The sequence below is a fragment of the Prinia subflava genome, chromosome 8 (genome assembly GCF_021018805.1).
Source record: "Prinia subflava isolate CZ2003 ecotype Zambia chromosome 8, Cam_Psub_1.2, whole genome shotgun sequence".
Taxonomy (NCBI): domain Eukaryota; kingdom Metazoa; phylum Chordata; class Aves; order Passeriformes; family Cisticolidae; genus Prinia; species Prinia subflava.
Genome location: NC_086254.1, coordinates 17,812,495 through 17,836,408, shown reverse-complemented (window position 1 = coordinate 17,836,408; position 23,914 = coordinate 17,812,495). Strand labels below are relative to the sequence as shown.

At 71.0% G+C, this 23,914-nt stretch overlaps 2 protein-coding genes across 7 annotated transcripts; one reads left to right on the top strand and one right to left on the bottom strand.

The window, feature by feature from the left end:
• The first annotated feature begins 28 nt into the window (after positions 1 to 28).
• G6PC3 (glucose-6-phosphatase catalytic subunit 3) lies at positions 29 to 4,834 on the top strand. Its single transcript, XM_063403716.1, has 7 exons — positions 29 to 175; positions 1,016 to 1,242; positions 1,831 to 1,937; positions 2,093 to 2,183; positions 3,398 to 3,516; positions 3,594 to 3,735; positions 4,166 to 4,834. The coding sequence occupies exons 2-7, from the start codon at positions 1,025 to 1,027 to the stop codon at positions 4,515 to 4,517; spliced, it is 1,029 nt and encodes a 342-aa protein (XP_063259786.1). The 5' UTR covers positions 29 to 175; positions 1,016 to 1,024; the 3' UTR covers positions 4,518 to 4,834.
• Positions 4,835 to 6,250: 1,416 nt separating this feature from the next.
• On the bottom strand, positions 6,251 to 23,060 carry HDAC5 (histone deacetylase 5). Of its 6 annotated transcripts, none has more exons than XM_063403664.1 (27): positions 22,972 to 23,060; positions 21,514 to 21,621; positions 19,062 to 19,136; positions 17,433 to 17,635; positions 16,580 to 16,712; positions 16,294 to 16,408; positions 16,075 to 16,202; positions 15,864 to 15,995; positions 15,325 to 15,431; positions 14,982 to 15,110; positions 14,443 to 14,674; positions 13,827 to 14,014; positions 13,118 to 13,393; positions 12,703 to 12,853; positions 12,057 to 12,190; positions 11,860 to 11,980; positions 10,894 to 10,943; positions 10,716 to 10,823; positions 10,132 to 10,187; positions 9,968 to 10,055; positions 9,760 to 9,879; positions 9,571 to 9,668; positions 8,939 to 9,057; positions 8,726 to 8,859; positions 8,204 to 8,288; positions 7,928 to 8,081; positions 6,251 to 7,146 (listed from the first exon to the last, which is right to left on the bottom strand). In XM_063403664.1, the coding sequence occupies exons 2-27, from the start codon at positions 21,533 to 21,535 to the stop codon at positions 7,107 to 7,109; spliced, it is 3,198 nt and encodes a 1,065-aa protein (XP_063259734.1). In that variant the 5' UTR covers positions 21,536 to 21,621; positions 22,972 to 23,060; the 3' UTR covers positions 6,251 to 7,106. The 6 variants fall into 6 exon arrangements, with proteins under 6 accessions (XP_063259734.1, XP_063259737.1, XP_063259735.1 ...); XM_063403667.1 differs by having other exon boundaries at positions 13,842 to 14,014; XM_063403665.1 differs by having other exon boundaries at positions 14,982 to 15,107.
• Positions 23,061 to 23,914: the final 854 nt, after the last annotated feature.

The window sequence follows — 23,914 nt, the reverse complement described above, 5'->3', positions numbered from 1 at the left end:
ATCTGCCCCGCCCCGCGCTCTGATTGGCTGAGCCCACCCCGGCCGCGGTTTGTCCCTCCCGCCCCGCCGTAGCTCGGCGCGCCGCGGGCGGTGATGGGAAGTGTAGGCGGAAGAGGGCGCTGAGAGCGGCGGGAGGGAGTTTTGAGGGGTCCCCGGGACGGAGCCCCCCCCTCAGGTACCTCCCGCCGGTACCGGGGGGTGCGGAGCGCCACGGGGAGCGCTAAGGAGGGGTAGGACGGCTCAGAGGCTGCTGGCGGGGACGGGGAGGCCGCGGGTCTGATGTAGGGAGACCCCAGAGAGGCCTTGGGCCCGAGAGCACAGGGAGGCCCAGAGGGACCCCAGGGAGGCCCAGGAGCCGCTTTAGGGAGACCCCAGGGAGACCCCAAAGAACGCCCAGGGTGGCTCCAGGGAGACCCCAGGGAGACCTCAGGCCTTCCGCAGAATCACCACAGGGAGACCCAGGAGGTTTCCAAGGGACAGTCCCAGGGAGGTGGCGGCTCTGGGAGCATCAGAGCTGGGCAGCGAATCCCGCACCGATCCCCGGGACCCTGCCCCGGGACCCTGCCCCGGCCCCACGGCTGAGCCACAGGTCTGTTCTGCCTGGACCCCCGGGCAGAAATTTGGGAGTCATTTGCGGTCAAACTTCAGGTGGTGACTCCCTGAATCAGTGCCAAGGCATCCCTGGGGACCCAGCCACCTCCTGCCCCTTCCCGGTGAATTCCAGGGATCCAGCCCCCTCCTGCCCTGTTCCCAGTGAATTCCAGGGATCCAGCCCCCTTCCCAGTGAATTCCCAAGGATCCAGCCACCTCCTGCCCCTTCCCAGTGAATTCCAGGGACCCAGCCCCCTCCTGCCCTGTTCCCAGTGAATTCCAGGGATCCAGCCCCCTTCCCAGTGAATTCCCAAGGATCCAGCCCCCTTCCCAGTAAATTCCCAAGGATCCAGCCCCCTCCTGCCCCGTTCCCGGGGGTTCCCGAGGGGCTCTGAGCCAGGACTGACCCCGTCCCGTGTCCCAGCCCGGTGCCATGGACGCCCTGCACGAGGCCGGGGTCCGCGCTGCCGTGGCCCTGCAGGCTGGGCCACCTTGGCTGGAGCCCTTCTGGCTCTTCCTGAGCTCCCACCTGGACCCCAAGGCTCTCTACACCGTGTGCTTCCCGCTGGCCCGCGGGCTGGACCCCCACGTGTCCCTGATGGTGCTGTGGGTCGCCCTCGTGGCCGAGTGGCTCAACGTGGTCTGCAAATGGTGAGGGGGGCACGGGGAGGGGGGCACGGGGACGGGCACTGCTCCCTGCCTCTGGAATTCGGGGCACAAACTCCCTGCCTCTGGAATTCGGGGCACAAACTCCCTGCCTCTGGAATTCGGGGCACAGACTCCCTGCCTCTGGAATTCGGGGCACAGAGTCCCTGCTCCCTGCCCATGGCATTCCGCAGGGTCACCCGAGCTGCCCCGAGCCTCTGCCAGGAATTCCTGGCAGAGAAAACCCCGGGAGGTGTCAGGATTGCCAAGGGATCCTGCCCTCCCTCTGCGGCTCCATCCCTGGAAATCCCGGAATTGGTGACAGGAATCCTGCCCTCCTGCATCCCCTGGGATGGGCTGCGGGGATCCTGCCCCTGGAAATCCCGGGATGGGCTGCAGGGATCCTGCCCTCCTGGAAATCCCGGGATGGGCTGCAGGGATCCTGCCCTCCTGGAAATCCCGGGATTGGTGTCAGGGATCCTGCCCTCCTGCATCCCCCGGGATGGGCTGCGGGGATCCTGCCCTCCTGGATCCCCTGGGATGGGCTGCAGGGATCCCGCCCTCCCGATCCACCCCTGGCCGTCCCTCCCGCAGGTTCCTGTTCGGGGAGCGCCCGTACTGGTGGATCCACGAGTCGGGGCTCTCCAGCCGGGAGCAGCTCCCGCTGCGCCAGTTCCCGATCACCTGCGAGACGGGACCCGGTGAGTCCCAGCTCGGGCAGCCCCGGGGAAGGGCCCCGGGAGCCGCATCCCGCGGGAACGCGGGGCTGGAGGCGGAAAAGCCGTCCCGGAGCAGCGGGAAGGGCTCGCCATTCCCGGGACTCCTCCCCACGGGCTCCGCTGTGCTTCATCCGCAGGGAGCCCCTCGGGCCACTGCATGATCCTGGGGGCGGGCCTGTGGCCCATTGTCACCGCCCTGAGCCACGGAGTGGCCAGGTACAGCCACAGGTGAGTGTGGGTGGGTGTGCAGGTACAGCCACAGGTGAGTCCGGGCTGGGTGTGCAGGTACAGCCACAGGTGAGTGTGGGTGGGTGTGCAGGTACAGCCACAGGTGAGTGTGGGTGGGTGTGCAGGTACAGCCACAGGTGAGTGTGGGTGGGTGTGCAGGTACAGCCACAGGTGAGTCCGGGCTGGGTGTGCAGGTACAGCCACAGGTGAGTCTGGGTGGGTGTGCAGGTACAGCCACAGGTGAGTGTGGGCTGGGGGGCGTCCTGAGGGAACGGGGGTGGATGTGGGGCCGTTCCTGTGGGGCGGGGGGCAGGCAGGTGAATCCCGGGATAGAGACGCAGGGTGAATCCCGGGCTGGAGGTGCAGGGTGAATCCCGGGCTGGAGGTGCAGGGTGAATCCCGGGATTGGAGATGCGGGGTGAATCCCGGGATGGAGACGCGGGGTGAATCCCGGGATGGAGACGCAGGGTGAATCCCGGGATGGAGGTGCAGGGTGAATCCCGGGCTGGAGGTGCAGGGTGAATCCCGGGATGGAGGTGCAGGGTGAATCCCGGGATGGAGGTGCAGGGTGAATCCCGGGATGGAGGTGCAGGGTGAATCCCGGGATGGAGGTGCAGGGTGAATCCCGGGCTGGAGACGCAGGGTGAATCCCGGGATTGGAGGTGCAGGGTGAATCCCGGGATGGAGGAGCAGGGTGAATCCCGGGATTGGAGATGCGGGGTGAATCCCGGGATGGAGGTGCAGGGTGAATCCCGGGATGGAGACGCAGGGTGAATCCCGGGATGGAGGAGCAGGGTGAATCCCGGGATTGGAGATGCAGGGTGAATCCCGGGATTGGAGATGCAGGGTGAATCCCGGGATTGGAGATGCAGGGTGAATCCCGGGATTGGAGGTGCAGGGTGAATCCCGGGATTGGAGATGCAGGGTGAATCCCGGGATTGGAGGTGCAGGGTGAATCCTGGGATGGAGGTGCAGTCCTTGGAAGCTTCCAGAGCCTCTGTGGGAGGAGAGGGGTGGGTAAGGGATGCCCGCTCTGTGGGCAGCACCCATGGAGGGTGATGAGGATCCCCTCCGTCCCGGCAGGGCGGCTCCAGGGGGACACGGCCCTCCCCTGGGAAGAGGCTGAGACCCCCTGAACGCCCCCCAGGACTTTTTCTTGCTCTTTCCTCCGTGGATCGAGCCCAGCACGCCCCCATGACCCCGTTCCCTTCCAGCCGGGCGCTGAGGCTGCTCCCGTTCCTGCTCTACGTCCTCCTGCTGGTGGCCATGGGGCTCTCCCGCATCTTCGTGCTGGCCCACTTCCCCCACCAGGTGGTCACCGGCTCCCTGGCAGGTGAGGGGGGCAGCCCAGCCCCTTCCCCCTCCCCGGAGCCCCTTCCCGGTGCCAACCCCGCCTGTCCCCGCTGCCAGGGCTGGCCCTGGGCTGGGGGCTGCAGCGCCGGCCCCCCAACTTCCACAGCGGCCGCTTCTTCCTGGGCGCGGCGCTGGGGCTGCTGCTGGGCACGCTGGGACTGCACGGGCTGGCCACGGCCGCGGGGCTGGACCTGGACTGGTGAGACTGGGACGGGGACAGGAGGGTCACGGGGACAGGGGTGTCACAGGGACAGGGCTCCGTGGGGACAGGGGTGTCACAGGGGGGTACCCCAGGGGTGTCACAGGGACAGGGGTGTCACGGGGACAGGGCTCCGTGGGGACAGGGGTGTCACAGGGACAGGGCTCCATGGGGACAGGGGTGTCACAGGGACAGGGCTCCACAGGGACAGGGGTGTCACACGGACAGGGCTCCATGGGGACAGGGGTGTCACAGGGACAGGGCTCCATGGGGACAGGGGTGTCACAGGGGGGTACCCCAGGGATGTGCCCAGGTCTGAGCCCCCCAGGTCTGTGCCCCCCGGGCTGTCTGGGCAGCGGGCTGACCCCCGAGCTCTGCCCTCAGAGCGTTCCTGGGGGGTCTCAGCCCAAGCCCCGCGCTGCCCCCGCAGGTCCCTGGGCCGGGCCAGCTCCCGGTGCTCGGAGCCGTCGTGGCTGCGGCCCGACACGCGGCCCTGGGCGTCGCTGGTGCGGGTGAGCGGCAGCGCGCTGGGGCTGGCGCTGGCGGCCCGGCACCCCCTCGGCCGCCGCGCCGCCGACGAGCTGCGGGCGCTGGAGCCGCCGCTGGGCAGCGCCACGCTGGGGCTGCTGGCGCTGGACCTGCTGCACAAACTGCCCCAGAGCGGCGACACCGCGCTCTGGTACCTCGGCGTGGGCGCCCGCTACGCGCTGGGGCCCGTGCTGGTCACCTCGCTGCTGCCCCGGCTCATCCTCGCCCTGCGGCGGCTCCGGGGGACCCCCTGAACCCCCCCCGGGGCGAGTGGGGGGCTCTGGTCCCGGTTCACCTGTCCCAGGGACCCCCGGATTGAGCAGGGGGTGTCTGCTGTGTTCCCAGTTCGTTCTCACACTCCTTTTGCCCCAGGGAACCCCAATCTGAGTAGGGGGTCCCCACTCCTGTCCCGGTTTGTCCTCACCCTCCCTTTCCCCAGGGACCCCCCGATTGAGGGGGGCCCTGCTCTGTTCCCGGTTCACTCCCTCCCCCCACAACCCCCAGTTCTCCCAGTTCTCCCAGTTCTTGTTCTCCCCCCTGCCCCAGGGACCCCCCCTCACCCCGGGCTGGGGGTCCCTGCCCGCCCTCCCCTGCTCCGGGGGGCTCAGCCTGAGCTGTGCCCACCCCGGGGGGCTCCGGGCCGGGGGTGCCCCGTGCCCGGGGGGGGCTCGGAGCCGCCAGACCCCTCCCCAGCCGCCCCCTCCCCTCTGCAGCAGGGATGGGACCCCCCCGCCGGGACCCCCCCTCTTCCCGCGGGGTGTGGGGGGCTCCCCCCGTTCGGAACCAAATAAAGCTCCAGAACCAAGCCCGGCCCCGAGTCCTGCGGGGGGACAGCGGGACAGGGACCCCCAGCCCGGGGGGACAAAGGGGACCCGCCCCGGCCCCTCCCGGGAAACTGAGGCACGGGGGGACACGGCGGGGAAAGGGGGCGGGAAAAGGGGACCTGGGGACAGGAGAAGGGGCACGGGGACAGGAGAAGGGGCACAGGGACACCCCCACCCCCCCCGGGACCCTCCAAAGGCAGCGGGCCCGGCGGGTATTGCCAGAAACAGTTTATTTATACAAGGACGAACATCGGTGACATCTTACAAAATACTGAACCGAGACCCAGAGCGAGCGTGAGCGGGGACCGGACCGGACCGGGGGGCACGGACCGGACCGGGGGGCACGGACCGGACCGGACCGGGGGGGCACGGACCGGACCGGACCGGGGGGCACGGACCGGACCGGGGGGCACAGACCGGACCGGACCGGGGGGACACAGACCGGACCGGACCGGGGGGCACGGACGGGACCGGGGGGCACGGACCAGACCGGACCGGGGGGCACGGACCGGACCGGACCGGGGGGCACGGACGGGACCGGGGGGGCACTGACCGGACCGGGGGGGCACTGACCGGACCGGACCGGGGGGCACGGACCGGACCGGACCGGGGGGCACGGACCGGACCGGACCGGGGGGCACGGACCGGACCGGGGGGCACAGACCGGACCGGGGAGCACGGACGGGACCGGGGGGGCACGGACCGGACCGGACCGGGGGGACACAGACCGGACCGGACCGGGGGGCACGGACCGGACCGGACGGCACGGACCGGACCGGACCGGGGGGCACGGACCGGACCGGACCGGACGGCACGGACGGGACCGGGGGGGACACGGGGACAGCGGCGGGGCCGGGACACAGCCCGGAGCGGGGCGGGCGCTGCCGGGGGGCGCGGAGCCTCCTCTGCCCCCGCCCCACATCCAGAGGCTGTGGGGATCCCCCACCGCTCTCGGGGTGTCCCAAAAACCCACACCGGGGTCCTCCCCCCCAGGAGAGGTGACAAGGACAACCTTGTCCCTCTGTCCTCAGCTGGGACCACCCCCAATCCCCCCCACTCTGGAATAATTTAACCCACGACGCGCTGTCCCCGTCCCAGTGCCCTCCTCCGCCCCCCCATTAAAAAAATACTATTAAATAATCCATCTGTAATAAAATTATATCCCTTTTTTTGGGGGGGGTTGGGTGGTTTTCTCTCTTTTAAAGCTAAAATCGCTCCGAGGCCCCTCCGGCTGGTGACAAAACAGGAAAATAAAGTGGTTTTCCCTCTTTTTTTTTTTTTTTTTCCTCTCCTGTAAGGACAAAATTGATCCCAACAAAGGCGCCGGGGTGACAAAGGGATGGGGGTGGGGGGGACAGGGCTCGTCCCTTTGTCTCCTGTCCCCTTCCCAAACGGGGAGGCCGAAGGGAAAAAAAAAAACCCAAGAAAATTAAGAAAACCCAAAATGAAGGGAAATTAAGGCATTAAAAAAAAATACTTACTTAAAGGCACGAATATTTCCCATCGCCTCCCGTGGGGGGGGACAGATGCTGGAGCCAGGGAGGGAACGAGGGGGGGAGACACAAAAATGGGGGGAAAATAAGGAAAAACCCCTAAAAAAAATCTCGAGGAGCCCCGGGGGGGTCCTGGCAGCGCCGGGGGGACCCGGCAGACACGGGGGGGACACGGGGGGGACACAGGGGACAGGGGGGGACAGGGGGTGCTGGTGGAACCGCTGCTGCACAAGAGACACGACCGCAAACACCGCGGGGAGCCAGGGCCACAGGACGGGCGGGGGGATATTTTTTTTTTGTCTTTTTCTCCTCTTTTTAATAGAAAAAGAAAATATTTTCCTCTTTTTTTCTGGTTTTCCTTTTGATTTCTGCCTTTTTTTTTTTTGTCTTTTTTTTTTTTTTTTTTTTTTTTTTAGTGGTTTTTTTTTGGTGTGTTTTGGATTTTTTTTTTTTTTACTGTGATTTTTTTGTGTGTGTTTTTCGTCTCTTCCGGGTGTCCCTTGGTGTTCTGGACAATCCGGGCGGGTCAGAGCGTGGGCTCGGCCTCCATCGGCTCCTCCGCTGGCCTGGGCAGGGCAGGGACAAGGGGACAAGTGTCTGTCACCCCCCGGAGGGACAAGGGGACAAGTGTCTGTCACCCCCCAGAGGGACAGGGGACAAGTGTCCCCTCCAGTGTCATACCTGGCTCCATTCAGCCCCCTGTGTCCCCCCAGTGTCCCACCCAGACCCCCCAGTGTCCCTCCGGTGCCACACCTGGCTCTGTGCACCCCTCGTGTCCCCCATTCAGCCCCCTGTGTCCCCCCAGTGTCACACCCAGACCCCCCAGTGTCCCTCCCGGTGTCCCCCCCCCAGCTCCATTCACCCCCCGTGTCCCCTCCCGTGTCCCCCCTGGTGCCACACCCAGCTCCATTCACCCCCCTGTGTCACCCCGGTGTCACACCCAGACCCCCCAGTGTCCCCCCTCAGTGCCACATCTGGCTCCATTCACCCCCCCAGTGTCCCCCATTCACCCCGTGTCCCCCCAGTGTCCCCCCAGTGTCCCCCCAGTGTCTCCCCCGGCTCCATTCACCCCCCTGTGTCCCTTCCCATGTCCCCCTCAGTGCCACACCCAGCTCTCCATGTCCCCCCATGTCCCCCCAGTGTCATACCCAGTGTCATACCAGTGTCCCCCCCGGCATCCCCTCCTGTGTCCCTCTCCCATATCCCCCCTGTGTCCCCCTGGTGTCCCCCCCGGCTCCATTCACCCCCCATGTCCCCCCAGTGTCCCCCCAGCTCTGTGCACACCCCCTGTGTCCCCCCCGTGTCCCCCCCCCGGTGTCCCCGGTGTCCCCGGTGTCGGGGCCGTACCGGTGCCGGGGCTCGGTGCCGCCCTGCTCGGCGCCCACGGACAGCAGGGCCATCGCTGTCACCGTCTCGGCCTCCTCGGTGTCCCCGCGCTGCGCCTCCAGCAGGGACCGGCCCACGGCGGCGGCCGAGCGGCGCACGGAGCTCCAGTGGCGGCCTGGGGAGGGGACAGGCTGGGACCCCCGCCAGGGACCCCCGCCAGGGACCCCCTGGGACCCCCACCAGGGACCCCCGGGACCCCCCCGGCCAGGGCCAGCCCCCCGGGACCCCCGTGCTCACTCTGGATCTCGATGACCTTCTCCAGCGTGGCCACCGCGTTCACGTTGGGCTTCTGCTGCAGCAGGGCCGGGTCCAGGGGCTCCAGCTGGGGGGACACACATCAGCCCCCCAAAACTGCCACCAGCACCCCAAAACTGCCACCAGGACCCCAAAACTGTCACCAGGACCCCCAAACTGCCATCAGCACTCCAAAACTGTCACCAGGACCCCCAAACTGCCATCAGCACTCCAAAACTGTCACCAGGACCCCCAAAACTGCCACTGGCACCCCCAAAACTGCCACTGGCACCCCCAAAACTGCCACCAGCCCCCCAAAACTGCCACCAGGACCCCAAAACTGCCACCAGGACCCCAAAATGACATCAACACCCCCAAAACTGCCATCAGCACCCCCAGAGCGAGGGCAGGGATGGGACCAGCACCAACCAATGAGGGGGAACTGAGGCACGGCACGGGGCGTGCCCCCCCCGGGGGAGGGCCGGGGTCTCGGGGGGTCTCGGGGGTCTCGGGGGTCCCCCGTACCTCCAGGCCCAGCAGGGCGGTGACACAGGCCTCGCTGGCGTCACAAATGGCCGTCAGGTCGTGTCCCCCCTCCAGCGCCAGCACCACCCGGCCCCCCGCCAGCATCATCAGCTGCTTCGTCAGGTGCCCGAAGCCTGGGGGGCAGCACCGGGGAGGGGTGAGGGGCGGCCGGGCCGGGGTCCCCCCCCCGGGACCCCCCCGGAGCCCACTCACACTTGGCGGTGACGGAGTAGCCCCCGAGCGGGGACAGGTGGCCCTCGACGGCGTCGAAGCCGGCGGAGACCAGCACCAGGTCCGGGCAGAACTCGTTGGCGATGGGCATCACCACGGTCCTGGGGGCAGCGGCGGCTCGGGACCCCCCCGGAGCTGGGGAAGCCCCCCAGGAGGGCAGGGACCCCTCCCGGGGAACCCCCGGGGAGCAGGGGCACCCCCCGGGACATGGGCACCCTCCCAGAGCACAGGGACACCCCAGGGAGCAGCGACCTCCCCAAGGTGTGCAGGGACCCCCCCAAGGTGTGCAGGGACCCCCCCAGGATCCAGGGGACCCCCCGAGGCAGCGACTCCCCCTCACTGCACAGAGACCCTTCCCCAGGACACAGGGACCCCCCAAGGGCTCAGGGACCCTCCCCAGGACTCCGGAATTGCTCCCTGAGGCTGAGCCCCCCAATGCCACAGAGCCCCCACCGGTGCCACAGAGCCCCCACCGGTGCCACAGAGCCCCCCCCGGTGCCCATGAGCCCCCCCAGTACCACTGAGCCCCCCCAATACCACGGAGCCCCCCCGATACCACGGAGCCCCCCCAGTGCCACAGAGCCCCCCCGGTGCCCCCCCAGGCCCAGCCCCACCTGAAGGCCGTCAGGTACTCCACGTCCCCGATCGGGGGGTCCACGCCGCCCGTCCAGGCGATGTTGATGTTGTAGCCCACGCCCAGCCCGCTGCCCACCTGGGCACAGCCACAGGTGACCCCCCTGTGCCACAGCCAGGCCCGGGGGGGGCACGGGGGGACCCCCACCCCCCGAATTCCCCCCCGGTACCTCCTCGGGGGCGCCGCTGCCCGGGAAGAAGTTGCCGTCGTCGTAGCGGTGCAGGGAGATGTAGAGCACGTGCGGGTCGCTGTAGAAGGCCTGCTGGGTGCCGTTCCCGTGGTGGATGTCCTGGGGGGGCACCGGGGCGTCAGGGACCCCCCCACGCCCACCCACGGCGCCCCCAAGGCCCGTGGGGTCCCCCCGTCCCCCCCCTCACCCAGTCCACGATGAGGATCCTGCCCACGCTGAGCCTCTGCTGCAGCAGCTTGGCCGAGATGGCCACCGAGTTGAAGAAGCAGAAGCCCCTGGGGACAAAGGACAGGGGACATCAGCGCAGGGGGTGGCCCTGGGCGGGGGTCCCGGGCCTGTCCCTGTACTCACATGGCCGTGGACTCCTCGGCGTGGTGGCCTGGGGGGCGGATGACGGCGAAGCCATTCTGGGGGACAGAGAGGGACACGGGTGGGACACAGAGGGACACGGGTGGGACACAGAGGGATGTGTGTATGACAGATGTCTGGCACTGGGACACAACTGGGACAGTGGGACACGGGGGAGAGGGACACAGAGGGATGTGTGTGTGACACAGAGACGTGTGGCACTGGGACACAACTGGGACACAGGGACACACAGGACACAGAAGAACACGGGTGGGACACAGAGGGATGTGTGTATGACAGATGTCTGGCACTGGGACACAACTGGGACAGTGGGACACGGGGGAGAGGGACACAGAGGGATGTGTGTGTGACACAGAGACATATGGCATTGGGACAGGGTGACACGGGTGGCACACAGAGACGTGGCACTGGGACACAACTGGGACAGTGGGACACGGGTGGGACACAGAGGGACACAGAGGGATGTGTGTGTGACACAGAGACGTGTGGCACTGGGACACAACTGGGACACAGGGACACACACAGGACACGGCCAGGGAGGCAGAGTGACAGTGACACGCGCCCACCTTGACCTCCCCCGCGGCCACCTTGAAGGCCAGCTCGAGCAGGCAGCCCACGGCCGTGCGCACGGCGCTGGACGAGTGCAGCTCGTTCCACACCGTGTCACTGTCCACCTGCGGGGACAGCGGGGCTCAGCGGGACACGGCCACCCCCGGGACGGCCCCCCCGCGCCCCCAGACTCACCCCGATGCCCCCGCACGGCAGCACCGCGTACGTCTTCGGAGTGATGGGACCTGCGGGGACACGGGGCAGGGTGAGGGCACCTCTGAGCACCCCGAGGGACCGGGAACCCCAGGGGACAGGGGGATCCCGGGGGACAGGGGGATCCCGGGGGACAGGGGGATCCCAGGGGACCCCGAGGGATGGGGAACCCCAGGGGACAGGGGGATCCCAGGGGACCCCGAGGGATGGGGAACCCCAGGGGACAGGGGGATCCCGGGGGACAGGGGGATCCCAGGGGACCCCGAGGGACTGGGAACCCCAGGGGACAGGGGGATCCCAGGGGACCCCGAGGGATGGGGAACCCCAGGGGACAGGGGGATCCCAGGGGACCCCGAGGGATGGGGAACCCCAGGGGACAGGGGGATCCCAGGGGACAGGGGGATCCCGGGGGACAGGGGGATCCCAGGGGACCCCGAGGGACTGGGAACCCCAGGGGACAGGGGGATCCCAGGGGACCCCGAGGGATGGGGAACCCCAGGGGACAGGGGGATCCCAGGGGACAGGGGGATCCCGGGGGACAGGGGGATCCCGGGGGACCCTGAGGGACTGGGAACCCCAGGGGACAGGGGGATCCCAGGGGACAGGGGGATCCCGGGGGACAGGGGGATCCTGGGGGACAGGGGGATCCCGGGGGACCCTGAGGGACTGGGAACCCCAGGGGACCCCGAGGGATGGGGAACCCCAGGGGACAGGGGAACCCCAGGGGACAGGGGAACCCCAGGGGACAGGGGGATCCCGGGGGACAGGGGGATCCCAAGGGACCCCTGAACACCCCAAGGATTGGGATCCCCCCATGGACAAAGACCCCCCTGGACAGCCAAGGGGATTTGGACCCGCAGGGAACAGAGGGATCACAAGGAGCAGGGCAGCAGGGTGACCCCAGCTCCAAGGAGGGGGGTCCCAGGCACGGGGTCCCTCAGCACCCACCCAGCAGCTTTTTGCTGTCCAGTTTCTGTCGGTTCAGGGGGCTGGTGCCGTAGAGCAGCGCGTGGTGCTCCGAGTGCACCGTCTGGATCTCCTCCAGCGTCGCCTTCCTGCCCCGGATCCGCTGCGGAGGGGTGGCACAGGCTGAGCCCCCCGGGCTCCCCCCGCGCCTCCCCGGGGCCGTGGGGACCCCCCCTCACCTCGCACTTGCCCAGCAGCCCCGTCTCCTGCAGCCGGGACCAGATGCTCTGGATGCGGCCGGCGTGCTCGGGGTGGATGGTGGTGTTCCCGCAGGTGCACTGGTGCTTCAGCATGAACGTGTCGTACACCACACCTGGGCACGCACAGCTGGCACAGCTGGAGCCCGGGACACCCGGGAGGGGCAGCCCCGGGGGACTGGGGGGTCCCAGGGGATGTGGGGACCCCCGGGCACGCCGAGGGGTTGGGAACCCAGGGGACAGGGCGTCCCAGGGGATGTGGGGACACCCAGGCACGCCGAGGGGTTGGGAGCCCCAGGAGGCAAAGGGGAATCTGTGGGAGTGGGGGACACCAAGCAGCCCCAGGTATGGGGAAACCCAGGGGACAGGGGGGTCCCGTTGCACTGAGGGACCCCTGGGGACCCCAACGGATTGGGAACCCCGGGGACAGGGGGGTCCCGTGGCACTGAGGGACCCCTGGGACTGGGAACCCTGGGGAATCCTTTGGGAGAGGAATACCCACAGCCCCAGCAGGGAATGGGACACTCTGGGGGGACACAGCCATCCCTGGCATCCCCCATGGCACAGGAGCCCCCCGTGCCACCCCGAGGGACACAGCAGCCCCCGGCACGGGGACCCCCCGACGTACCTGTGGTGAAGAGGTGCTTGGGGGGCGCCTCGGGCGGGGGGGGTTTGACGCTGGCGGGGGAGGACTGGGTGCGGGCGAGGGCGGCGTGGGGCAGAGCCAGGACCCCCAGGGGGGGCGCGGGGAAGAGCTGCAGCGGCGCCTCGGGGTACACCTGGGCAGGGGGGATGAGTCACGGCAGGGACACGGGGAGGGGGGGTCACACACGGGGGTGGCGGGGACAGGGGGACAGAGGAGGGGATGAGTCACCGACCCTTCCGAGTCATCGCTGCGGCAGCCGAGGGCGGCCGGGTCCCCAAAAACGGGGGAGGGGACCCATGGCAGGGCTGGGCACAGAGCAGGGGACAGGGGGTGCTCGTGCTGGAGTTTGGGGGGATGGAGGGAGCTGGGGGGGATTTGGCCCTCCGCAAAGTCTCACCTGCTTGTAGGTGACCCCCAGCTCGGTGACATCGGGGTCCCCGGTGGCCTCGGCCTCGTCCCCGCTGTCACCCGGCTCCGGGCAGCCCTCGGGGTCCTGCGGCTGCTCTGGGGGGTCCCCGGCCTCTGGGGACACCAGGGTGAGGGGGGGGCCGAGCGGGGGGCCAGGGGGGCCTCTCTCACCCGGGGGGGGCGACTGCTGCTCCGTCAGCTCCTCCTCTGTCTCCTCGGGGTGGGTGGGGGGCTGCCGTGCCAGCTCCCCCCCCTTGGGGAGCAGCTGGGGGGCACGGGGGGGTTAAGTGACCCCCCAAACCCCGTGCCCACCCCACTGCCCCCCTGTACCCACCCCGTGCCCCACATCCACCCCACACCCACCCAGTGCCCACCCCACACCCGTCCCACAGCCCAGTCACCCCACAGCCACCCCACACTGTCCCATCCTTCCCCCATTCCTGCCTCTGCCTCAGTTTCCCCCGCTTGCTCTGCCCCTCCCCGCTGCATTTTGGGGCTCAGTGGTGCCCCACAGGTACCCAACACCCAGCCCATGTCCCACTCCCACCCCACGTCACACCCCATGGCACACCCCATGTCACACCCCATGTCACACCCCATGTCACACCCCATGTCACACTCCATGTCACCCCCTGTACCCCATCCCCACCCCACACCCCCCGTGCCCACCCAGCGCCCGCCCCGTGCCCCCGGCCCACCTTGCCCAGCTGCACCTGCTGCTTGTCGAGGAAGTGGTGCTGGAGGGGGCCGTGGGGCAGGGCCTGGGGGCTCTGGGGCAGCGGGGACGACTGCGTGCGGCTCAGGGGCCGGTGCCGCGGCAGCTTGTTCCCACGGGGGGGCCCCCCGCGCTCCCCCGTCACCAGCGGGGACTGCCCGTGCAGGGGCACTGGGGGGGCAGGGGGTCAGTGGGGTGCCCTGTGCCCCCCGAGCCCCCCAGGGGAACAGGGGGAATGGGGGGCAGGGGGTCAGCGGGGTGCCTGTGCCCCCCGAGCCCCCCAGGGGAACAGGGGGAATGGGGGGCAGGGGGTCAGCGGGGCGCCCACGCCCCCCGAGCCCCCCAGGGGAACAGGGGGAACGGGGGAAGGATGGGGGAAAAGCAGGACAAGACTGGGGGAAAATGGGAAAGGGTGGGAAGGAAATCGAGGGGAAACTGGGGGGACTTGGGGGGGAAACCGAAGGCAAACTGGGGAAGTACTGGGGGGAAACTGGGAAAGGGTGGGAAGGAAAGCAGGGGGAACTGGGGGGACTTGGGGGGGAAACCGAGGGCAAACTGGGGAAGTACTGGGGGGAAACTGGGGGGTCCCAGGGTCTCACCAGCGATGAGGGTGCTCTGCTGCCGCGCCTGCTCCAGCAGCAGCACGTGCTGCAGCAGCGAGGGTGGCCCCGCCGGGGCGTCCCCGTCCAGGGCCACCCCCAGCAGGCAGCCCTGGATCGAGGACGTGCTCAGGAACTTCCCGGTGAGGGCGGCCCCGGGGCGCAGCGGGGACACCCCCGGGGGCACCCCCGGGCGCTCCCCCTCCGCCTGCGGCGACAGCTTGGGGGACACCTGCGGGGACAGCGGTGCCACCGGGGGTCCCCATGTCACCCTGGGGGGCCGGGACCCTGTGCCACCCCCTGGAGTCCCTGCATTCCTGCTATGGGGTGCCAGCCCCCGTGACACCCTCCCCGTGGGGTTCTGTGTCCCAGTGCCACCCGCCACGGTGTCCCCATGTCCCCGTGTCCCCAGGGTGTCCCCACTTTCCCTCTGTGGAGATCCAGGTCCCCGTGCCACCCCCCTTGGGGGTCCCACGTCCCCACCGCGGGGTGCTGCATCCCAGTGCCACCCACCACGATGTCCCCGTGCCCCCACTCACGGGGAGGTGGGCGCTGGTGACGGTGACAGTGGCCTGCAGCCCCAGGGACAGGTTGGGCAGCGATGGGGACGTGTAGAGGCTGAGCTGGGCCCCGTCCAGGGCCAGGGCGTGGGGCTGGGGCAGGAGCTGCTGTGGGGCACACGGCAAACACGGCATCAACACGTGTGGGGACACGGCATCAGCACACGTGTGGGGACACAGCATCAGCACACATGTGGGGACACGGCATCAGCACACGTGTGGGGACACGGTGCCACTGACACACGTGTGGGGACACGACACACCACCGACACTCAGAGCCCCGCACACGCGTGTCCCTGTCCCTGTCCCCAGAGGGCCGTACCTCGCTGTGGATGTTGGGGACAGAGGCGGCCAGGCCGTTGTGGGCACCGTGGGAGCTGTTGGGGGAGCTGGGCCCCGACCCAGGGGCGCTGCTGCAAACGGACGACACTGCGGGACAGGGGCGTGTCACACGGGGTGTCACACGGGGTGTCACACACGGTGACACTGCGGGACAGGGGCGTGTCACACGGGGACCCATGTCACACAGCGTGTCACACCGAGGCAGGGAGGCAGCGGGTGCCAGCCGTGTCCCCACCCGTCCCCGCCCATGTCCCCCCTGTCCCCGCCCATGTCCCCGCCCGTTTTCCCCCGTGTCGCTGCCCGTGTCCCCGGTGTCCCCCCGTGCCCCATGCTTCCCCCATTTCCCGCCTCTGCATCAGTTTCCTGTGTCCCCGCCCATGTCCCTGCCCGTGTTCTCCCCCGTGTCCCTGCCCGTGTCCCTACCCATGTCCCCGCCCGTGTTCCCCCGTGTTCCCCCGGTGTCCCCCGTGTTCCCCCGGTGTCCCCCATGTCCCCGCTGTCCCCCGGTGTCCCCCGCACCGGTGATCTCCACGTGGCGCTTGCGGAAGGCGCTCAGCACGGAGCCGTCGCGCCGCCGTAGCAGGGGGCTGCTCCTCCGCTCCGCCACCTTCTGCTTCAGCCGCGACCGCACCTTCAGGTTGGGCTCGGACGCTGGGGACCCCAGACGTGTCACCCGAGGGGTGGCAGCGGCGCCCCGCGGGCGCGGCGCCCCCCGCGCCCCGGCACCCACCGGTTTTGCGCAGCGGGAAATCGTCGCGGCCGTCGTAGGTGCCGAGGAGGGGGAGCTTGTAGGACGGGGGGGTCCCCGGGCTGCCGGTCTGGGGGGGGGAACTCTGGTCCAACGAGGTGTGGTGAGCCCTGGGGGGGGAAGGGGGCAGAGACCCCGCTAGGACACCCGGGCCACCCCCGCGGTGCCTGGGGGGTCCTGGGGGGCTCGGGGGGCACCTACCAACATTTGGGGTGCTGGGGGAGGGAATGGTTGGGGGCGCCGGGGCCCGGCTCCTTCGTCTTGCTGAGCAGGAACTCCTGGAGCTTCAGCTTCACCTCCGTGCTGGCGATGGCGCCTGGGGGCACGGGGGGTCAGGGGGGCAGCGCGCTCCCCCTGCGGCCCCACAGACACCCCCGAGCCTCCAGCCCCACCCAGCACTTTGTACCCCATTCCCCACGGCCCCCCGGTGCCCCCCGGTGCCCCCCGGAGCCCCCCAGAGCCCCCCGGAGCCCCCGGCCCCGCTCACTGTCGCGGCCCCGCTCCTTGGGGCGCAGGCTCTGCAGCTGCTCCAGGCGCTGCTGCTCCAGCTCCTGCCGCTCCCGCTGCCGCTGCTGCTCCAGCTCCTGCTGCCGCCGGGCGGCCAGGGCCTCCTGCTGCTGCTGCGGGCCGGGGGCAGCGCCGTGGGACCCCCGGGCACGGCCACGGGACCACCGGGGCACCGCCGGGGCACCTCCAGGCACCGCCGTGGGACCCCCGGGCACCGCCACGGGACCCCCGGGCACGGCCACGGGACCACCGGGGCACCGCCACGGGACCCCCGGGCACGGCCAAGGGACCCCCCGGGCACGGCCACGGGACCACCGGGGCACCGCCGGGGCACCTCCAGGCTCCGCCGTGGGACCCCCGGGGCACGGCCCCGCCTCTCCCCTCCCCTGGGTGACACCCCCGGCCCCAGCGCCCCAGGAACGGGGGGCCCGCAGTGTTGGCACCCCCAGTGTCCCCCCAGGAGCTCCAGCGATGCCCCCCCACAGCTCCATCCCCACAACGGCTCCATCAGTGACACCCCAGGGCTCCACCGCTCCCAGGGGCCCCCCAATGGCTCCATCAACCCCAAAATCCCACCCCAGGGCTCCATCCCCCTCCAACAGCTCCATCACCCCCATATCTCCCCCCCCCCCCCCAGCAGCTCCATCACCCCCAAAACCCCTCCAAAAACTCCATCCCTCAGACTGGTGACACCCCACAGCTCCATCCCCCCAGACTGGTGACACCACCCCAGACTGGTGACACCCCACAGCTCCATGCCCCCCAGACTGGTGACACCCCACAGCTCCGTTCCCCCAGCCTCCCCCCCGGCCCCGGCCGTGCCCCCCGCCCACCTTGAGGTGCTTCTGGAGCTGGACCTGGTGCTGGCGGGTGAGGTGCTCGTGCTGCTTCTGGAACTCGGCGAAGAGCAGCTGCTTCTGGAGCTGCTGCTGCTGCTTCAGGGCCACCAGCTCCCGCTGCAGCTGCTGCTCCCGCGCCGCCGCCAGCCCCGCGTCCAGCCCCGCCTCGGGCCCCGGCGCCTCCGGCCCCTCCGGCCCTGCCGGACACGCGGGGTCGGGGGGCTGCAGGGCTGGGGGCGCCCCGGAGGGGGCTGGGGGTGTGTGAGGGGCATTTTTGGGGTGGTGCAGGGATGCGGGGGGGAGGGAGGGCGGTTCGGGGGTGTCCCAGGGGTGATGGGGGCAGGGACTCGTTTAATGGGCGCTTTGGGGGTGTTTCAAAGGGGGGGCGTGTCAGTGGCAGTTTTGGGGTGGTTTGGTGCAGTTCAGGGGCTGCTGGGGGGGTGTCAAGGAAGCCCCCGGGGTCTCCCCCCAGCCCCAACCCCCTGGATCAACCCCCACCTCAGTTAAGCCCCCCAAAAATAAAAACGGCCCCCCCCCCCCCCCCCGATCCAAACCCCTCCGTGTGCAGCACGCACCGACCAACCCGGACTGCTGGGGGGGGCAGCACCGACCCGACCCCCCCCCCGAATATCCCCCAGGAACCACGGGGGGCACGGACCGCCCCCCGGCCCAGGGCAGGGGGCGCGGGGGGCTCGGGGGGCGCAGGGGGGGCGGGTGAATGTTAATGAGCAAACAGGAAGGCGGGGGCGGGGGGCGCGCGGTGAATGTTAATGAGCCCCCCCGGCCCCCCCAGCGGGCACTGACGGTCGGGCACTGACGTGTCCCCGCGCGGACCCACGGACGTCACCGTGCGCGGAGGTGGGGGCACCCCCGCCCCCCCCGCCTCCCACAGACCCCCCCAAGGACAGACAGACCCCCCCCAAGGACAGACAGACCCCCCCCAAGGACAGACAGACCCCGCACACCCGCCGGTCCCCACTGCCAGCCCCCCGAGAGAAGCAGCACCCCCATACCCCGAGCACCCCCAGCCCCATCCACCCCCCCTTGACACGCAGGACCCCCCCCTCACACCCCCCCAGTTCGGCCCCGGCGGGGTTTGGCTCTCCCGGGGGTGTTTGGGGGTACGCTGGGGTACCCCAAACCTGCCAGCCCAGGCTGGGGTAACCACAGGGCCCCGGGGGGTGCAAAGGGGGGGATGTCAGCACCCCGCTGTAGAGGGGGCAGCACTGGGGAGGGCTAAAACCAGGAACAGCCCCCGGGGGCGCCAACCCGGGGCAGGGGGCGTTTAACCCCTCGCTGCCCAGGACCCCCCAAACAAGGTCCCCGTGGGCACAGTGGGGGTGTCCCATGGGATAGGGACACGGGAGGGGCGGGGGATCCGCTATGGGGGGCGGCACCCCCAGGGCTGGAGCACCTGTCCTTGCACACCTGTCCTTGCACACCTGTCCTTGCACACCTGTCCTTGCACACCCATTTCTGCTGGGGGGGCTCTCGTGTTCAGCAGCTCCCCCCTTGCACACCCCTGCACCCTTGTGGGGGTGTCCCCGGTTTGGGGCGGTGTCCCCGGGTTCGGGGCGGTGTCCCCGGTTTGGGGCGGTGTCCCCGGGGGCACGGGGGGCTCACCTGGGGCGGGCAGGGCAGCGTGCAGCGGGACACGGGGCAGCAGCTCCAGCGGGGGCTCACGGCCGGACCCCCCCTCTGCACAGAGACAGCCGTGACCCCCCGAACGGGCCGGGAGCTGCAGGGGGGCTGCGGGCCCCGTGCACCCCCAAACCCAACCTCGGCTCCCCAACCCCCCCCCCTGGGCGTGGGGGGGGTCACAGGGCCCCCCTGGTTTTTGGGGTGCTGGGAGCAAATGCGGCCCCCCCGTTCCACCCCTCACCCACGCCCCCCCCTCAATCCAGGCTATTCCCTCGGCGCCTGGAAATAGCCGGGCACGGGAGGAGCCGGCTATAAATAGGGAATTGTGCCGGGGGGGCCACGGCAGATCCCGGGAGGGGACGCGCCGTGTCCCGCCCCCCCCCCACACCCGCTGCACCCCGGGGCTGCCCCGGGTCGGGGGGCGCGGGCCGCCCCCGCGGGGGGAGGCTGCGGGGGGATCCCTGCGCCCCCCTCGCCTCCATCCCACCCCCCACGTCCCCCTAATTGCCGGGGACGTTAATCCGCATCAGCGCGGCCCGGAACAAAATCTGGGATGTGCCCAGGGGGATTAGCCCCAGCTTCGGGAAAAGGAAGGCAGACGGACCCCCCCAGCCCACTCAGGACCCCCAACAGGACCAGGGGGGGCTGGGGGGGGGCACAGCTGCCAACTCAGCACATTTCCCGCCGGATCAGTGTCCCCAAGTGGCGCTGCAGGGCCGAGCCGGGGGGGGCGCGGGTGACAACGAGTTGAGGTGTGGAACCCCCCCCTTTTTGGGATCGGGGATCTGCCCCCGGTTACGGGGACCCCCCCGGCGCCCCGGCCCCGCCGTCCCGGCCGTGCGTAACTCCCCCCGGCACCGCCACGTTTATTTACCACGCGTTAATCCCGAGCCAGGACTTTTAATAGCCGGGATATTTCTGGGACACCCCCCGCCCCCCCCGCGGCCCCCCCCCGGGGCGCTTTGGGGCTTGACGTCAGCCCGGCTATTTCTGGTGCTGCCCGCGGGCAGGAGGCCGCGGGAATGGGCCTGAGGACCCCCAGCCTGCCCCCGGACCCCCTGACTGCCCCCCGGACCCCCAGCCTGCCCCCGGACCCCCCGCCTGCCCCCCGGACCCCCCGCCTGCCCCCGGACCCCCTGCCTGCCCCCGGACCCCCCTCCCGGCCCCGGACCCCCCGCCTGCCCCCCGGACCCCCCGCCTGCCCCCGGACCCCGTTGCCACCGCCCAGGCTCCCTTCCTGGCTCCCCTGGCAGGGCAGAGCGGTGACCTGGCCCGTGGTGTCCCCTCCAGAGGTGGTGGCACATCTGGGGGACGGGAGGACCCTCAGGGATAAGGGGGACCCCCAGGAGCTCCGGGAGGGGAGCGAGGGGGCTGCGCCCCGGGGTGGGCCCGGCCCCCACGGGACCCCCGGCTCTGGGCAAGGAGCCCCGGGGGTCACAGAGCCCGCAGGGGTCGATCGGGACCGCGGGGGTGGCCCCGGCCCGGCCGAGACCGGCCCAGCTCATCACGGCAGCCCCCGAGGGGTCCCCGAGCCCCCCAGGCTGACCCAAAGCCGGGGGGGGACCCCGACGGAAGCCCCCCAGGACGGGCGCGGTGGCCGGGCCGTGTCCCCGCGCCGCCGTGTCCCCGGGCCACCGCGCCGCGTGCCAGCCCCGTGCCAGGCACGGCCGGGCGGCGCTCCAGCCCTGCGGCCGCTCCAAAAATACCGGCGGGCGGCTCGGGGGGGCTGGGGACAGAGGGGACACGCACACACCCCCGTCCCCACCGTCCCCAACCAGCGGCGCGTCCCTCCAGCGGGACGCGGGGCACCGCCGCGGGCCTCAGTTTCCCCCGCAGAGGCCGCGGGTGCCGGAGCTGCCGCGTGTCCCCTCGGGGGGGACGCGAGCGTGGCCAGATGTCGCCGGAGTTCCCACCGGGATAATTACAGGGCGGCTCCGCCGGGGAGGCAGCGGGAGCCGGGGCAGCGCGGGCACGGCCCTGGCGGTCACCGCGGCTGTCCCCACGCGTGGCACCGCGGGGACCCCAGGGGGCGGCGGGGACCCGCCCCCGGCGGCATAAAGAGCCACGTGTGAGCCGTGCCACGACGGTGACAGGAGCCGTGCCTCAGTTTCCCCTCACGGCGGGAGGACATCCCGGGGTCTGGGAACACCGGGAAGGGGGCGGTGGCACGGGCTGGGATAACCGGGGGTGGCTGGCACGGCCCTGGTGCCCCCCGGTGCCCCCGTCTGGCACGGATGTGCCCGCCGCTGTGGCCCCCCAGCACCCTCAAATCTGTGACCCTCACAGTGAGGGGCTCCAGGGCCACAGCGGGGACAGGGGACACTGCAGAGCGCGGGGGGACACGGCAGAGCGCGGGGGGACACGGCCGTGCCCGGGGCACGCAGAGGGGCAGGAGCCCGGCAGGCGCAGCCCCCCAGCCCCGCGGGGGTCTCACCTGTGTCGCTCTGGGGGTCCATGGTGGCCGGCGGGGGGGGCTCGCAGAGCCGCGTGTCCGTCAGCGCCGCCCGGGGCACCGGGGCTGTGCCCGCGCCGCCCGGGAGCCCTGCGGGACCAACCGCGGGTCAGCACCCCGGGACCCCCAAACGCGCCCCGGGACCCCCAAAAGCTCCCGCAGCACCCAGCGCGGGGCTGGGGCCGCACTGAGCCCCCCCGAGCGCCCACCCCGGGCAGAGGCGGCCCCGCGCCCCTCGGCTGCCCCCCGGGATTGGGGGGCTGCGGGCACCCCCAGAGGGGCCGGGGGTTACACCAGGCCCTGCAGGAAAAGGGGGGGCCCAGAGGGGGAGCCCAGGGGGATGGCAGGGAAGGACCCCCCGGCCGTGCCACCCCACAGGGACACGGGTGGGACCCCAAAAGGACACGGGTGGAGGGGGGACCCACGCTGACCCCCCCGCGATCTCCCCGGTGCTGCAGCCCCCCCGATCCGAGGCATCGCCCCAGATGCGGGTCTGGGGGTGTCACCCCCGAGGGCCGCGCGGCGGGACGGACCCGGGGCGGGGGGGACACGGCGCTGGCGCCGCCGGTAGCGCCGAGCCCGGCGCGGTGCAGCGGGGCCCCGCCGGCCCCCCCGCGCTGCGGAGCCGCCGCCGGGCTGGCGCACGGACCCCCGACACCGCGGGAGCCCCGAGCCCGCGGGGCCCCCCGAGTGCACCGGGACCCCCCCAGCGCACGGGGCAAAGCCCATCGCACCGGGACCCCGGCCCGCAGCGGCGCCCCCGGCCCGCGCCGGGACCGCTCGTTGCGGGGCTGCCCCGAACCGCACCGGGACCCCCCGCCCGCAGCGGGAGCCCCGAAATTGCAGGGCTCCCCCGAACCGCACAGGGCCCCTCCGGACTGCAGGGCCCCCCCGTTGCACGGGCCCTCCCTCCGGAGCCGCACCGGGGGCCCGGAATGCGCAGGGCGCCCAGACCCGCACCGGGGTCCCCTCTTGCAGCCGTCGCACCGGATCGCTCCGGGACCCCCGCTGCAGCCCCCCGGCCCGTACCGGGGCCCCCGCTGGAGCCCCTCCCAAAGCACGCAGGGATCCCACCGCAAACCCCCCCGAGCCGCCCCGGGCCCCGCTGCAGCCCCGACCCGCACAGGGGTCCCCCGCTGCAGCCCCCCCAAACCCGCTGCACACGGGTCCCCCCTGCGGCCCCCCCGGCCCGCACGGCGCGAAGCCCCTCACCCCGCGCCCCCCACCCGCCCCACGGCCCCGCACCGACCCCCCCGCCCCGGCACAGCCCCCCCGCCCCACGGCGCACCGGACCCCGGGATCGCAGCCCCCCCGCCGCTGCACGGAGCCCCCCCGAAACCGCACGGGGCGCCCCGCCGCCCCAGGGCCCCCCCCGGCCGCAGCCCCCGCGCCGATCCCGCGGCCCCGGGCCCGCCCCGGTGCCCCCGGGCCCGCCCGTACCTGGGGTCCCCCCGGTGCCGCCCGGCGCGCGCCCCGCCGCCCCCCCGCCTCCTCCTCCATCTTCGCCGCGCGGCCCCGCCCGCCCCGACAACAACATTCGGTGACGTCACTCGCGGTCACGTGACGGCGCCCGGCGCTAAAAATAGCACCGCGCGCGGGCCCCCTCCCCTAAAGGGGCGGAGCCTAAAGGGGGGCGGAGCCTAATCCGGCCTTAAAGGGGCCGCGGGGGGAGAGTGTGAAACGGTGTGCGAGGGCACGCGTGTGTGAATGAGTGTGCAACAGCACATAAATGTGAGTGAGAGTGAGTGTGCAAATCAGTGTACGTGACGGGGTGACAGGCCATGGTGCACACGTGCGTGCCACAGGCTGCTGTGATGCCTCACACATGCGTGTGCACGCCCAGGAGCTCGGTGTGCAACCACCCTTGCACACAAGTGCATGAATACACACGTGTGAACACGCGTGTGCAGCAGGCCAGGCGGGAACCACTCCGCAGGACACACGCGTGCTCAGTGCCCATCACACACACAGGACAGGGGACGCACACACACACGCGTGTGCAGGACACATACGCACGTGTGTGCCAGGGACATGCACACAGACACACACACATACATGTGCACAAAGCGCACACGGTCAGACGTGTGTGCAGGACACACACGCAAACACACGCGTGTGCCCTTGCCGGCCGCAGCACCTGCTCGTGCCCTTCCCCACGCGCGTGTGTGGGTGTAGCAGGCCCGGAGGCAGGGGGGGTCACTCAGCCGCTGCCGCGGGGGCGTGCGGGGATGAATCACGCCGGGCCGGGGCCGCGCTGAGTCACCGGCGGCGCCGCGGGGCCCGGCCGGGTGACGCGGGGGCACACGCGTGTGCACATGTGACACGCGCTCGCAAAGGGGGTGCGTGGCCCTTTAAGGGGCGGGGCCGCGCGCCCTGCCCGCCG